The sequence below is a fragment of the Halichoerus grypus genome, chromosome 13, assembly GCF_964656455.1.
Source record: "Halichoerus grypus chromosome 13, mHalGry1.hap1.1, whole genome shotgun sequence".
Taxonomy (NCBI): domain Eukaryota; kingdom Metazoa; phylum Chordata; class Mammalia; order Carnivora; family Phocidae; genus Halichoerus; species Halichoerus grypus.
This window is the reverse complement of record NC_135724.1, coordinates 89,763,369-89,778,820: the sequence shown is the minus strand read 5'-3', so window position 1 is coordinate 89,778,820 and position 15,452 is coordinate 89,763,369. Positions and strand designations below refer to the sequence as shown.

Genomic DNA, 15,452 nt, shown 5'->3' with positions numbered 1-15,452 from the left:
GTTAAATATTGCGGTGATTTAGGTGACAAGATGGGGTTCAGATTTAATCCCAGACATAGTCTGCCTCCTCAAGAGCTTGTCTGTTCTGGTCTTGTTTATCCCACGGTGTTCAGCAAATTTTTGGGCCTCAGTTTCTTAATCTTGAAATAAAGAGGGGTTGGAATAGCTAGCTGATTTTGAAGGTTTCCTCCACCCTCAACTTCTTGAGTCCAGGAATCTGCCTAGAAAACCACCTCCCTGCTAGAAATCCTCTCACATTGAACGTCTACACTTGCTGACTTTGCCCTCCTCAGTCAACCTCCATTTTCTCCATGGCAATGCCTATACTCTAAGACCCGTAGGAGAGCAGCACCCGGAGTCCCCAGGAGAAGGCCACAGAGGTCCTTGTCACAGAGCACTGGGATGCCACAGCCAGTTCAGGGCCAGGTGGCTCCTGTCAGGTCACAGGCCTCGCCAGAGGCACGGACAGACCGCAGCTGTTCTGATTGCTCGTGGCGTGAGGGAACCTAACATGAATGGGTTATAACTTATTCATGACTAGAAGCTAAAATAGCTTCTTATAACTAATTCACAGCTACCACGTGAGTGCTAGTGCGCTATTTTTTCAGATTCTAAAATTATTACCCTAGTTCCACAGGCTTTGTGTTGAGTGAAAAGATAAGTCTGCTTTTGATTGCCCACGAACAAAGAAGTTTCCCATTTTTAAATGGTGGGACCCTTTCCCATCAAAGACACTCCATTGCTTTTAGGCTAAGAAATGTGGTACAGGTACACTTTAAAATATTGCTTCTGGCATGTCAAGGAATTATGGGATGAGGTCATGTTCAAATCAGTGCTGCCGTAATGCTTTTTGATTAATGCAATGTAATTCTCGTGGAGACCTGCACTCAGCAACATTAGGAAGCATTGTAAAATTATCTGAAGCCGGCCTGTAATGCATGAGTTCAGATGTAAAGGAAGAATGGAAGTTCATTAGGCAAGAGGGTGAGAGGTAGTTTGCCAGGAGAATTCCAGATGGAGGGAAAAGGCGTGCAAAGGCCCTGTGTTGGGGGAGGGGTGTGGCAGATGAGGTGGGGGAGGACAACAGTGTTGATGGAGTCCGGGGGGGAGACTGGTGTGGGGCAAGGCTGGGGAGGGAAGGCGGAGCAGGCTGGGCCTCTGGGAATGGGGGCTGGATCCCAAGAGCATCGCAGGGATGCAAGATGGTCAACTTTGTCTGCAGATGAAAATGTAGGCAAGATCTGTGTGTGCGCTTAGGAGGAATGTTGAAGAAAAAGGTATGTGTTTAAAAGGGGGCAAAAGCGAGTCTGGCTTTGGTTCCTCCCCATTGTAGCACCAGAGCTGCTCCCCACAGCAGCAGCAGGGCCAAGGTGCAGCCTTTTGACCCCACACAGACTCATTGCTGAGTCAGCCCCAGAGGTAGACAGGGAGTATGGCCCTGGCTTTCGGATTGGGCACCCGCCTGAACCCCAAGGACCAGGGCACACATGCAACGCTATGTGTACCTTATTCTTTCTCCCCAAGCTAGCTTAGCTGCTTCATAAGGGCTCCGGCTAGGCCCAGAGTGCCCTGCCCCCAGCCAGCTTCCTGGACAACTTTGCTGGTGAGCCTCTTTGCCATACTGGCTGGTCAGCAGTGCCCTTTGGTCATTGTGTGTCTAACCTGGAGCTCAGAGAGCCCGTGGATCCTGCTCCGGTGAGCAGTGCTGTGCAGGCTGTCACGTGGCCCGGGCCTGGCTCGGCTGGAGGAGCACTACGCTCCCCGTGCTGAGAGGCCACCGTGAGGTCCCCTGCTTATTTGCCCCTCTGGGTCAGAGCATTTGAGATGTGATGCAGACGTTTGGAAAAGCATCTGATATTCTGCATGGAATTGAGACGTATCCCAGCCTTCAGGATTCTCGCCCACAGAGCCTGAGGGCCCAGAGAAGCTGCAAGGCGCAGATGCAGCATTCTCGGATTTATGTTTTCCCTTGTCGATGGGATATTCCTGTTTTTCCTCAGGGGAGTATTCAGAGAACAAACGACGTAGGTGATAGGAGAGCACTTTGTGCCTGTACAAGTGGAGATGGCCCATAAATAAAATTATCATGTCATCATTTATACATTAATGCCCTGAAAGAGAGGAAAGAACGTTACTTTTGAATTAGGATGAAAATTGGAAACGAGCTACTGATAGGCCATTTGTCCTTGTGCTGCCACAGAGCAGTCTCGGTGAGGTCGGGGCCGACGTCTCTCCAAGGACCTTCATTAAAAGCGTGTTATCGCCAGGAGCTGGTGTTAGCATCCCTCCCCGCGCCGGGAGGAAGTCTTGGCCAGGTCTCCAAAACCCCTCTCTAGAATTTGGAACAGTCTTTGTCAAGCATTAATTTTCCCAACATGTAGAGTGAATTGCAAATTAACAGAAATTTACTACCTAATGAATTTACCACAGGAAAAACTGCATGTGTGGCTTAACCTCCAAATCGTGGTCAAGGTAGCCTATTCAACAGGTCTCCCTTCAGGATGCCCATGCCCACTGCTTCGGCCCGAGCTTGCTGGCAGAGCTGTGCACGCCGTGGGCGGGGGTCCTGCCCTCTGACCGCTGCCGTGGCCGGGCCCTGGAATGCCAGTCACTTGGAAGCCCATTGTCTGCAGCTAAGCACAGCATCTCTGAGAGGAGAGGAGGCCAGTGTCCAGGCCACACTGCCTTTGGCCGAGCCAATAACTGTGAAATTGCTGACAGCTCCCAGCGACGCTTAGAAACAAAATCGGATTGCCTCAAGACTAAAAGCGGCAATACAGAGAGCCCACAATTTGTAGCATATGCCCTTTTGACACGGAAAGTGCAGTGTTGTGCAAGCCGTGCTCTGGGAGTGTCAGCCTCCATTACTGGTTGACACACTGTTGAGACGGGGTGAATGCCTTTACTCAAGAAGGATGCATTATTCATGGGTAGTAGACGCCCTGCATTTTTACCTTCATCCATCATGCTGACCCTTTCAGGGATGAGTCCTGAATGCTCCTTCGTGTCTCTGACTCCCAGAGTGTCTTAGAGATTCTGAATTAAGCCTCTCAGGACCACCTTCATTTCTTCGTCCAGATTAGCAACATCTCCCAGCTGTGTCTCCATGGCCTAAACGGGAGGCTTCTGTAACTTCGTTCTTGCCAATTTACTGGAAGGATTAGGTCATGACCCGTGATTGCATGTCACAAGAGCTAAGAATAAGAAATTGAAATCATCACTTTCTTTTAAGCTACAGCAACTCCTTGTCATCAGGAAGTCTGTGATATTGTCAGCCTTTGGAGCAGAGGGAAAAGAATTGAGTAGCTTGGATACCATTTGGAGACGTGACTCGTTTCCTTGGGCCTAAGTGGGCCTGCACTGTTGCTGTGTATCCCAACAATTGGAGGGTGCCCTGCATGAATAGCTTCTCCTCACTTGGGCCTGTTACGTCAGCACAGAGTGCAGAGAAGGACAGAGCGCCAGTCAGTGAAGTGCCACGGGGTTGAAAACGCCTGCCTTCCCGCTGTCGGGACCCCAGACGGAGTCGCCACGCTCCCTTGCTGGCTCTGCATGTTATAGACTCATAGTCTTCCTGTTCACTTTGTGTTTCTCCTGAGGCTGTCTGCCCATGACAATGGGAAGCTTCAAGGGCACGTTCTTATTTCTGTACTTGCCTCGGTGAACTAATAAATTACAGATTTAGTACAATTCAAAGCTGCTGATCCACTGAGGCAATTAGAATATGAATGCTTCTTTAAATCAGATTTAAATGTGTTACAAATAAAATGTACCACACTATGATTGGAACGGGGTGGCCGCTGAGGTCCTATTTTTACTCCCCTCCCTGCCCGCTCTGGTAGATTATGGGCACATCTTATCTTGTACAATCAGTGCTGGACAAAACTGTTTTGAAATTTTAGTGTTTCCCCTTTTCTTTGAGCAAGGCCTGCCTTAAAGTTAGCGTTAAGCAGGAAGTCAGAGGGGGCTCCTTCCACAGGAGCACGCTGGCCAGCCCACCCGCGCCACTCGTCATGGCTGACTCCTATGTTAGTGTCCTGCTCTCAGACCATGAGCTGGCCCAGCAGCATGGGCTCTCCAGAGCCCTGGGGTCCCAGGTGGAAGTCCCTGCCTGGCCCAGGACCTGGACAGGAGCACCTGCGCTTGCAGCAGAGACAAGCCTTCAGGGTGGAAACTGGAAGGCTGCTCACAGCTCCCCATGGAAAAGCTCTGTCTGACGGAAACTCGACCCTGGCCTCAGCTGCAGCTTGAAGTCGAGTTAAAGGCCTGGGAAATCTCATCTCTGTTCTCTAGAAGCCATCACTGTAATAAGTTCCCTCTTGTTGGATTCTGTTTCTGGTCTTTTCTGTGAACTGCACTGTAACGGCCATTGCCACGGCTACCTCTTTTCACACAAAAGTAAATCTTGTCCTTCGCTCGATTCCTAGAAATGAAATCGTGAAGTCAGCAGGATGGTACGCTCCCAGGCTCCAGACACACTTTGCCAAATTGTACCCCCTTCCCCCCGCCGACAGGGCAAAGCGGCCAACACCACCACTGGACGCTGCACCATGCCCCTCTCCCCGCCGAATGTCCTTTTGTTCCTCTGTACCTGTTCCCCTTACCCGCCCTCCCTCCCTCCCTCTCGGGCTTGCCTCTCACACTTATTTCGTCAACTTGCCTTTGGAGTGAAGCCTGTGGCCCGAGGAGATCGTGGGAAGCTTTTCCGTGTGACTGAAGACGCATGTCTTGAGTTCCAGTTATGACCTTTCCTTAGCTCCAGAGCTGGGGTGTGTCACCCAGTGTGGTGACAGCACCTGGGCATGTGGTCATCTCCAGAGCCATCCACATACCGGAAGCCCTTTGAGAAGTAGTGTTCCTCTGGGAGGGCTCTTTGGCATAGCAAATGAGGAAAAATGCACTCTGAGGTTCTGTATTTACAAGAATAATTTATAAGCAAATAACCCACATTTCGTCCTTTGCATTTTTCAGTGCTGTGCAAGGCGTCTTAAATTTCTTTGGTAGCTTTTCCAGAAAGACCAATTGACTTCACCACATTTCTCGAGTTACAGTAAAGTCAGAGAATCTGAGGCCCTGAGTGAGCAGCTGATGATTGATGACAGAAGCCACCGTGGGTGGGGAGGCAGGGTTTGGGGACAGACTCCAGCTTCCCAGAGTCACCACATGGCCCTTTCCCAAAGAAAGATGTGGGGCTCCTCTCAGCTCTGTGAAATCCATGGGCTTCCTTCTGGAGTTCTCCCCGCCTCTTCCTCCTCCTCCTTGCTTTGGCCATCTCTCAATACCATTTTGAGGAAACGTTCACCCCATTGCCCAGGTGCTCGGTCTTTCCGTGAGGAAGCTGTCAGTGTGTACCTTGTCAGGGAAATCTTTGGCAATCTAGCAATTTTGGTCACAGTCTGTTGAAGTCTATGTGGCGTGTGGAAAGGCTAGGATTTGGAATCGGGGAACCCAGGTTTGATGTACCCCTTCTGCCTCCAGAGCCAGGCCTCATGCTGCCTGCCACCCCCCAAAGCCAAGGAGGGCAGGCAGCAGGCAGCGCCCTCTTCCAGCCTTCCACCCGCAACCCTCGCTGTCAGAGATAGCCACCAGGGTCTGTGTTTCCCGCAGGCCATCTGGATGTCAGCATGGCAGCCACAAACCTGGAGAACCAGTTGCACAGTGCCCAGAAGAACCTCCTGTTCCTTCAGCGGGAGCACGCCAGCACCCTCAAGGGGCTGCATGCCGAGATCAGGCGGCTGCAGCAACACTGCACAGGTACCAGGGGCCCCGCGCGACCCCCGGAGCAGGGCCCCCAGGCCCACCTGGGGCCGTAGAGCAAAGCAGGACCTGTTGTCGGGACTGTTTGAGACAGAAGCCGGCTCAGAAGCCATGCCAGGCTTGCTCAGGAGTGGAGCGAGAAGAGATTTCACTCTTCTCTCTGATGCGGTTAACCCCACCATCGCTGGAGTCCATCCCAATGTCTTCCCTCATCCTCTTTGCCTAATCAACACACACCAAGCGTAAAGCTGCAAAGCCATTTCTTGGCATACTGAGGATTTAGAAGATCAAAATGCAATGGTTAGGATTTACAGTGCATTTTGGAACTGATCGTCAAACTGTAACACACAGAGCAAGCTGCTTGCTAACTGTAGATGCCGGGGTGTGTCTTAGGGAAGGAGGGTCTCTCTGAGCCCTAGGAGGGACAGTGGCCGCTGGTGGCTCCTGCCATTTGCACGCCTGCCGCTAATGTGGCCAAGCCCCGCTCTGTCTGGGCAGGACTTGCGGGCTGATCGTGGGAATCGGTTCTGCATTGTCAGAGCTGATGAAGACTTTGAAACCTACTGTAAACATACAAAATTAATGTATATGGTTTCCTTTTTAGATTTAACATATGAGCTGACACTCAAAAGTTCGGACCAGACAGGTAAGAACTTCTTCCCGGAAAGTGAATGGCGGTATTATTTCTGGTTGTGGCACATGTTGGTGCCATTTGTTCATTAGCTACACATTTAGAAGAAAATACATTGCTAGGAAGAGTTGCACGTGTGACCAGAGCTTTCTAAGAAAAGATGGGAAGGACGTTTGGACCCTGAGGTGTTATGAGGGGCTGTCAGTGGAGTGGGAAGGAAGAGTGGTTTTATTTTCTTTTGATGGACACATATATTTGGAATGTCTGTTATATGCTTTTTTTGACTTTGATATTTCTCCAGTGAATGTCTTCCTTCTCTAATCAAGAAATTAACGTAATTTAAACCAGAAAGAGGAGAAGGAACAGGGTCCTACCACCTCTGTCCGTTGAGCCTCACCCAGGACCTGGCACAGAGCAGGCGCTCCCGACACACTGGTTGAGTGAGGGACCAAATGACTAGATAGTCCCCAAAGAATCGTGAATGCCTTTCTCTAGACTGCAGTCCCGGAAATGCTTCCCCTCAACCAGAATCCTCAGGGACCCCCAAAGATATCAGCCTAATGGCAGCTGGGGCAGAGAAGATAGAACGGGGGCCCCTGTGGCCGATGACAATTAGCTTGCTCCCTGGGACCAAGTGGGGATTTGAAAAGTGCAGAATCCACACGAGTCGAGATGCCTTTTCCTAAATAGGCCGCACTATGGCCTATTTATTATTCATGAGTGTGTCCAAGTACGGGTAACAGACACGGACCTCTCCATGGGTCTCAGTGCATCGCCAAGTACTGACTTTTCCATTTGTGATACTCAGGTTACAGTCTCTTAAATGTGTCTTTCAGGGGCCCAGATGTCCTTTTGTCTGTGTGGCAGAGGAGGGGCCCCACTGAAGAGATAGGATGCCAGGCTCCTCCTCCCCCGAAGCCCTGGGCCAGGATCAGGGGCCTCCGGGGATTCCTGCACCCCTGCCATCCACATCTCGGGAATCAGGGTGTTTCACTTCCCACCCCCTCCTGGCCAGGCTAACCTGAAGATTAGTTCTTGACCTTGAACCCTCTCTGCGTACAGGAGGAAGGAGCTCATATGCCTGGTCCCTCCTCCCCTGCCCCTAGAGAGCCCCTTGAGGGTCTCAGCTCTAAATCCCAAGGCCACCCACCCACCCTCCTCAGCGGCAGGGGCGCAAGGTGATAATTGGAGGCAGTATGAGAGCTCTCAGCTGGCCCTGGTGGGGGCATCTCCCCTCCCCAAGACTGGAAGTCACTGCTTTATCTTGGTGGATGCAGAACTTGCTTCATCTAGGGGCACGGGGCGGGGGAGCAGATAACAGGTTCCCGGACCCCCTCCCCTGAAGGTTGATTCTGAGGCTCAGGGAGGAAACCTGAGAATCTGTTTAAAAAGTGCCACAGTGAGAGGCACCTGGCTGGCTCAATCCATAGAGCGTGTGACTCTTGATCTCGGGGTCGTGAATTCGAGCACCACATTGGGTGTAGAGATTACTTAAAAAAAATTTTTTTTTAAGTGATGCAGTGACTGAGCACTCAGGCAGCTGGGGAAATCTGTCTGTAGGTGATGAAGAGCAGTTGCCTCAGCTGAGTGCACATGCAGATTTTATGGGGAAAGACCGAAACTTTAGAAAGGATGTGGGTGTGGAGGAGGAGGTAGAGTAGAGCTTCCTATAGAAGAGTGGAAATTGGCAAAAGAGGAGGTGCTGATCCCTGGGAACAATGGTCACCAAGGAGCAGCTCTCTCGAGTCTCAGGGAGGTAGGGCAGGCAGACACGGTAGCCCCTGAAAAGTCAGGAGCCAACAAACATCAGTCCATAGCCCTGGATTTGGGGCCCCACTCGGCCCGCATCCCCATGTGAGAGGTGCCCGTGGACGCTGGCTCCCAGCCCTGCACAGGCCCCGGCAGCCCTGGGGGGAGATCCTGAGCTGCTGGAGGTGGGCACACACAGGGTGGGCCGGGGGCTGAGGCGGAGCCCCAGCCCAGGCCCAGGAACAGCCGCCATTTGAGACAGGAGGAGTTGGGGACCCTGTGGCAGGGAAGGCGGCAGCCTCCCCTCCTGTCTCCTCTGCAGCTTCAGAGTTTTGTGCTTAGACACGGAGAAAGTCTACAGTTGTCTTTCAGAACGGGGCTTCGAGTGAAGCAGGCGCTTAGTACATGCGGCCCAGGCAGACAGAGGGATCTGCTCACAGTTTATTCCTATTTGCTGGGGTCTGATAGCCTGAGATTGCCCGTTGTGACTTCAGCATTTTTGAAGTGTGGAGGCGTTCTGTGCAGTGAGCCAGGGAACCGAGAGCTGGAAGGCGCTCCGAGAGCACTCGATCCACACCTGGGTGAGGGAGAGGGCGGGGGGGGTGGGAGCAAGAGGCCCCGGGGAGGCCAGCCGACACAGAAGGACTCCCTGCCTCTGCTCCGGGGGGTTCTAAACCCCGCCCCCTCGGCTTGTTCTTCTAGGAGAGGGGTCTTCCAGAAGCAGTGAACTAAAGAGAAGATGTGAAGAACTGGAAGCCCAACTGAAGCTCCAGGAGAACGAGAACAATGAGCTGCTCAAAGAGCTGGAGCAGAAGAACGCCATGATCGCGGTGCTGGAGAACACCGTCAAGGAGCGGGAGAAGAAGTACCTGGAGGAGCTGAAGCTGAAGAGCCACAAGCTGAACATGCTGTCCAGCGAGCTCGAGCAGCGCGCCGGCACCATCGCCTACCTGACCGCCCAGCTGCACGCCGCCAAGCGCAAGCTCCTGAGCGCCAGCGGGACCTCGGACGGCAGCCCCTCTGGGAGCCCCGTGCTGGCCGGCTACAAGCCGGCCCCCCCCAAGGACAAGCTGCCCGAAACGCCCCGCCGCCGGATGAAAAAGAGCCTCTCGGCCCCCCTGCACCCCGAATTTGAAGAGGTCTACAGATTTGGGGCTGAGAGCCGGAAACTCCTCTTGCGGGAGCCGGTGGATGCCATGCCTGACCCCACCCCATTCCTGCTGGCCAGGGAGTCCGCCGAGGTCCACCTTGTCAAGGAGAGGCCTCTGGTCATCCCCCCCATCACCTCCGACCGTGGCCCGAGCGAGCAGCACAGCCCGGCCCGCGAGAAGCCGCACAAGGCTCACGTGGGGGTGGCCCACCGCATCCACCACGCCGCCCCGCCGCAGGCCCAGCCCGAGGTGGAGACACTGGCAGTTGACCAGGTGAACGGAGGGAAGGTCGTGAGGAAGCACTCAGGGACGGACAGAACTGTGTGAAGCCTGCCCCAGGCGGCCCTTCACCCTCGGCTGTCGATGCACTGTGATCACTACTAGGAAAAACTCATCCATGCTTTTTTTTGTTTTAAATCCCATGCATGCCAAATATTTTTCAGACCTGTCAACAGATTATTCTTCTCCTGCTCCTCTTGCCCTCTTACTGACACCAAAATACGATCGTGTCCCTGCTGCAGAATACGTATTTACTAATCGCTGTGGCCAAACACCTGTGTGCCGAATCGCTCGCTTCTAATCCCACTCCGTGTAACCTCCGTGCGCTCGTGGACAAAGCACAGGCCACAGGCTGCATCACTACTCAACGTTAATGAAATCAGATAGTCACACGCCTCATTCTACAGCCAGAGCAATACATGCCGGCCGACCTTGACCCTCTCGCTCCAGTTTCCAGGGCAGCCCGTCTGGAGCAGCCCCTGCTCCCTCCAGGAGACCCTGTAACCTCCCGACAAGCCTTTCCCAGGGCGGCACGGAGAGCCAAGCAGCTGTATATGTATATCACGGGGACGAAATATGATGTTACTTCTCATATCACTACAACCTGAACGTGTGTTCATATTTTTTGTTAGTTTTATCCAAAGTGTTCAAGATCCCAACAAACTTTATTTTCTAAACCTGCCTCTTTCTGTTTTGTGTCTTTTATTAAACCACCTGAGGGAGGAGCTGGGGGGGGGAGGCTGTGGGAGCGGGAGAAACAGCTGCCCCCCCCCCCCCCAGTAACTACTGCATTCTCACCCCATGTTCTCTCCCAGGACTCCCGCCCCTGAGAAGACTGCACTTCCAGGTTCTGGCAGAAGCTACTTGTGCCCATGACTGGCCCCTGCCCCTCTGCCCTGCTGGTGCTCCACCCGGCTCCTCCCTTGCAAAGTAAAGTCACTCCTGCCCTCCGGCAGGCCTGGCCCCAGGGTGTGCGGAAGGAAGGGACGCCCAGGAGCCAGGCCGGGATATTCTAAGTCTGCCCCCAGCCCCACGCAGACCGGCCAGGGTGCAGGTAGGAGCTCATGCGGGAGTGACACGCCAGCTCAGGGTCCTCGCCCCCACCCGGCAGGCTGGAGAGCTCTGGAAGGGGGGAGGGGTGGCGGTGGGGGACCACGGCCATCTCTGCTGGGGGCGGCAGCATGGGCCCAGGAAGGGGACTCTGCCGGACCCCGCCCAGCAGCCCAGCACTTCCACCTAATCACAACGTCTCCTCTGAGAAGGGAAAGAAAACGACATACCTTAAAATGTTCTCTAGTATTTACTTTTCAAATACGCAGAATCCTTAGAAACAGTTTAAAAACCAAAACCATCTGCTTAATTTCTACGGAAAGAGATTAAATTGACTGATTTCAAACGAAAGGAAAAGCCATGTGCGCCCACCCCCAGCCGCTCCAGGCCCCGAGAGCTGACCGCAGACGTGAGCACTGCTGCCGACTGCCCACATTCCCGCCGCCAGCCCCGCACGGAGCCGGGCGGGTGGGTTTCCCGGCCCGGACGGTCAGTCGGAGTTCAGCGTGAGGCACACGCCCTGCAGCACCCAGTGGGAAATGTGCTTTGAGGTGAAGAGATCGGCTTCGAACACCAGGCCAACGCCCATGGCGTTCCTTCTCATGGAGGTGGTGTAGACCGGCGTCCGGAAGGTGTTCTGCGAAGGAGAGGCCAGTGAGGTGTGCTGCCGGAGGGCAGAGGAGCTCAAGCCCAGGCCGCGGGACGCTCGTGTGGCTGCGGAGGGTGCAGCGCCTCCCGCCGGCCTGGCCGGGCCACCCTCCGCAGCCGAGCACCGACAGCGTGGAAGTGGATCCGGGCCGAGCGGGGAGGCACCTGCGGCCACCCCAGATGCGAGGACTTGATGAGGCAGGACGTGACAGGAAGGGAGGCGTCTCTCCCGAAGTCAGTCTGGACCACAGCTCGGAGCGTGTCCGCTTACACACCTGTGCACACGTGGGTCTTCCCGGGCAGTGGCTCCACACTCGTGCCCTGTCTCGGGGCTTCCCCCACCCACCAAAGTTTAACCACCCGTGTTATAAAGGGCCAGAATGTCTGAACCACCCCAAGTGTGACCCCCCCACCTGCAGTTTGAGGCGATGGGCTTCGATGGGGATGATCTTCAGAATCGGCAGGTCGACCACCAGCACCTTAGGTTTGCTCTTGATAAGACATCCTCTTTCTACATCCCAGTCAGCGCCTTCTAGATACAGCCCTGAGACAAAACACCCTAGAGATTCCAGGAAGAGACGGGGATTTCTGCGGAGGCACCACCGGCTCTCCCGGGTGTCCGCGGTGCACGCACAACAAGTAACCGGCTCTCCGTCCCCAGACACAGCCCAGGCCTTTTTCCAAGAGAGGTGGCCGTCCTTTCTTCCCTTTGCGGAGGGACAGCCCAGACAGGACACTCTGTAGATCTCATGAGCCTCCCCCATAGCCTCGGCGAAGGGGACGAGGGGTGGGCGCCTCCCCCAGCAATCTGCTTCAAGGAACACGGCCCAAAACGCTGGAGCCCCGGGTTATAAAGACAGAAGCACCGGTCATTGGGTACCACGGCAACCCCAAGTTACCCCTGAGCCAGAGGGAGTGGGGGCAGGGAGTCAAACCCAGCAGAGAAAATGGTGTCTGGGGAACAGGACACGACAGACATGCACAACAGCAGAGAACAGTCAGTCACCCAGAGAGCGTGGTGGCCCTGACACCTGCCAGTTCCTCTGAGACCTCGCTGGCCTTGTGCTACAGGGATGGTGAGCATCCCTGAACCTCTACCATGAAGCCCATCTCGACGAAGTTGGCTCAAGAGGGCTTTTGTTGCTCACGGTTAAATGTCCTCCGACTCCAGGGCCCCGCCCTAGGAAATGGCAGCTCCCAGCCAGAGTCTGCAGCATCAGTCACCCGTGTTGAAGGGACCTGACGTTACAATTTATGGGTCCAACCTCGTCTGATCTGCCTTCTGGCGCCCACGCCCCTGACCCCTCAGGGTTTCCAGGGAAGCCCTCGCGTGATCCAGTTCTGTTTGAGATCTAATTCTGACCGAGGAGCCCACTTCCCACAAAGGAGCCCAGTGAACATGGTTCAGGTCTCTCCTGACATCAACCCCAGGTCTCAGTGCTGAAACTGGCAGAGCAGCGCATGCGGCCACCCTCAGGCCAAGACTCGGGGAGTGCACACACAGCACCGCTGTCCACGGCAGCCTCACTTTCAAACGTGGCCTGGCCCTGTTTCAGCCCACACCATGCTTGTTGCTCTGCCTTGGGGACAGCTCGGGGAGGAGACTCCCCAGCCAGCTGACCGCACCTTGTCCTGCCCGCTCGTTCACTTCATCTGCATCTTGGAACTTGGTCACTTGCGTGAACAAGGTGGAGCGGTCAAGCGGCCAGTTGTTCTTCCGGCAGGTGGCCTGCACCAGGGCCGTGAGGTAGGACTCTGGGATGTGCAGCCCCGAGAGCCACATCACGCTGGGCTCGCTCTCGGTGACCTGGAGGGAAAGGAGGGAAGCTGGCAGGAGCCTGGGGCCAACATCAAATGCCAGGGCCAAGCGTGAACCAGATGTTCAGTTCTCGATTAAACATAGTTCACCTTGGCAGCAGAAAGATGGGCGTGGGTACAACTGGAAGCCTGCTGGGGAAAACAAGCTGAACTGCCTGATTCCAGAAGGAATGAAGATCTAGATATAAAAGAACCAAATCACAAAAGTACCAGATCAAATCTCCAATGGATGTTGTCAAGATCTTGGAGTTGGGAATGCTAAACCCAGAGGCCATAAAAGAACAGACTGATACATTTGACTAAATAAAACTGTAAGACTTTCTTACAGAAAAAAATGCCATAAGCAAAATCAAAAGACTTATGACAAGTTGGGGGAAACACAATACTGACAGACACACGGCTAATCTCCCTGATACACAAAGAGCTCCAAAAGATCATTTTAAAAAGATGGAGAGCTCGATAAAAATGAAATCAAGACACAAAAAGATGATTCACAGAAAAAGAAATGAGATACCTACGTGTGTGTGAGATATGCTCAGCCTCACCATAATTAAAGAAATGCACACCCACACATATTATTATTTACCTATCAGGGAGGAAAGATCCAAAATATTAAGAATACACAGTGTCGCAGAGAGGGGAGGAAATACTCGTGTTCGTTCACTGTGGTTCCCACTTCTCTAGAAGACTGTCTGACAAGAGCTGTCAGAATGTGAAATGCACACCCTGGGACTCAACTCTGCCATTGTAGGGATTTGCCTGTGAAATATACTCATGTGCGTAACTAAAGACATGGGCGCCGGAGTGTTGTCCCTCCTAGCTAAAAAGAGAAAAAACCCAAATGGAACCACCTAAGTGTCCATGAGGGGAAAGGACATGGAACATCAGTAAAACAGAGCCCCATTAAAAGAGTAAGTTAGATCCAAATGTACTTAGAGGAACAATGGCCAAGATGGACTCTGAGATGAATAAATCAGATTGTGCATAATAGGCTTCAAAGTCTTGAAAACGAAACAAAAAGGAAAAAACAATACAGGTATGCCTGTAGAGTCAGAGACCATTTCTAGAACACCCAGTCAACTGCAAACGGAAGGTACTACTGCGGAGTTAGAGAGAGGTTGGGAGTTGGAGGTGGTTGGGGGCAGGGTCAGTCCGGGCTGAACCTCGAACCAATGAAGAGACCATTGCCTCTACTTACCCACAACGTGTACTGGCTGAACCGTCGCAGGAAGTAGAGCATCCAGTTCCCAAGGGACTTTAACGTGTCCGGGGCAAGCTTTCTCCAGATACTAGGGATTTGCCCGAGGAAAAGAGACCTGGCTACGTCATCTAACTCGTTGCTCATGCCAACTTCTCCCGCCAAGGCCTGTTCGCAGAATCGAGAGCAGTCAGGCAAGACCATCAGAAAACTGGGTGGTGTGTCTAGGCAGTGGTGTGCGCGTCAGGAGCATGCTCACCCTCTGAAGTTCAGCCAGAGACTTGGACATCCGTATGACGAGCTTGTTGAAGCGTTGCAGCTCCTGCAGAAGCACCACCGACGTGGGGGAGATTCCCACCCCAAGGTGCTTCCTGATCTGGTCCAAGTCAAAGATTTTAGGCATCTTGTTTTCTATGTCCTTGGCAATGTGGCCAATGTAATCCTCTCGGCTGATGCCACTGCTGGATTCCCCTAAAACCAGGACAGTTTTTAGGGAAAGCAAGGCATCTGAGTGTTAGGACTGGGGCATCCTGAGCCTTCTGGTTCTTGGAAAGGCATCAACAATATACAGCCTACAGAACCAAGAGCACCCTGTGCCAACACCTTCCACCCTAACCAAACCAATTCCGCCCTCCACAGACTTCACCTGTCTGAGGCTGCAGCTCCAGCAAGTGGGCCCACATGTCCCGAGCCGCCTGAGTGTAATATCCAATCTCAGCATTGGAATGAAGACCAAACACTTCGGGTGTGTTGGCCAGTGGGAGGGCCTCAATGGCTTCTGTAATCAGAACGGGAATACACTGTCACACCACCCTCAATTTCTGAGGGCCCACCGCCTCAACATCCCCAGATAGGCAAGACTAATTTCCACTGCTTAAGGGGTGACACGTTTTTGAATAAAAATTCTATACCACCACACCCTAATACAGCTGTATGTTTATCATTTATGAAAATGGCTCAGTGGGCTTCCCTTCCAGGCAGAATCTGACATATTTGTCATCATTCTAGGACAGGAAATCTGAACTAACTCCATCAATGCTGAGGCTATAAAGAACGTGCTGGGCCCCCTATAAAAACATCATGGAGCACGCCCACCAGCCAAGGATCCCCACCAGCAGAGAGGTCAGAAGAGCCATCAAGCCAACCATAGAAAACAGAACAGCTGAAATGT

General features: G+C 53.3%; 2 protein-coding genes across 3 annotated transcripts in view; one reads left to right on the top strand and one right to left on the bottom strand.

Moving 5' to 3' along the window:
* Positions 1-10,248, top strand: part of CCDC92 (coiled-coil domain containing 92) — a 31,243-nt gene extending 20,995 nt beyond the window's left edge. For both annotated transcript variants that reach the window (XM_036080759.2, XM_036080764.2), the window contains exons 2-4: positions 5,608-5,754; positions 6,362-6,403; positions 8,840-10,248. In XM_036080759.2, coding sequence (XP_035936652.1) covers positions 5,625-5,754; positions 6,362-6,403; positions 8,840-9,615 — 948 coding nt within the window. In that variant the 5' untranslated portion in view covers positions 5,608-5,624 and the 3' untranslated portion in view covers positions 9,616-10,248. The remainder of the gene's footprint in view (positions 1-5,607; positions 5,755-6,361; positions 6,404-8,839) is intronic.
* Positions 10,249-10,861: 613 nt separating this feature from the next.
* DNAH10 (dynein axonemal heavy chain 10) overlaps positions 10,862-15,452 on the bottom strand; it is a 128,122-nt gene continuing 123,531 nt past the window's right edge. The window contains exons 74-79 of the mRNA XM_078061091.1: positions 14,928-15,059; positions 14,541-14,752; positions 14,282-14,449; positions 12,892-13,072; positions 11,679-11,824; positions 10,862-11,254 (exon numbers count right to left, since the gene is read on the bottom strand). Of these exons, the coding sequence (XP_077917217.1) occupies positions 11,108-11,254; positions 11,679-11,824; positions 12,892-13,072; positions 14,282-14,449; positions 14,541-14,752; positions 14,928-15,059 (986 nt within the window). The 3' untranslated portion in view covers positions 10,862-11,107. The remainder of the gene's footprint in view (positions 11,255-11,678; positions 11,825-12,891; positions 13,073-14,281; positions 14,450-14,540; positions 14,753-14,927; positions 15,060-15,452) is intronic.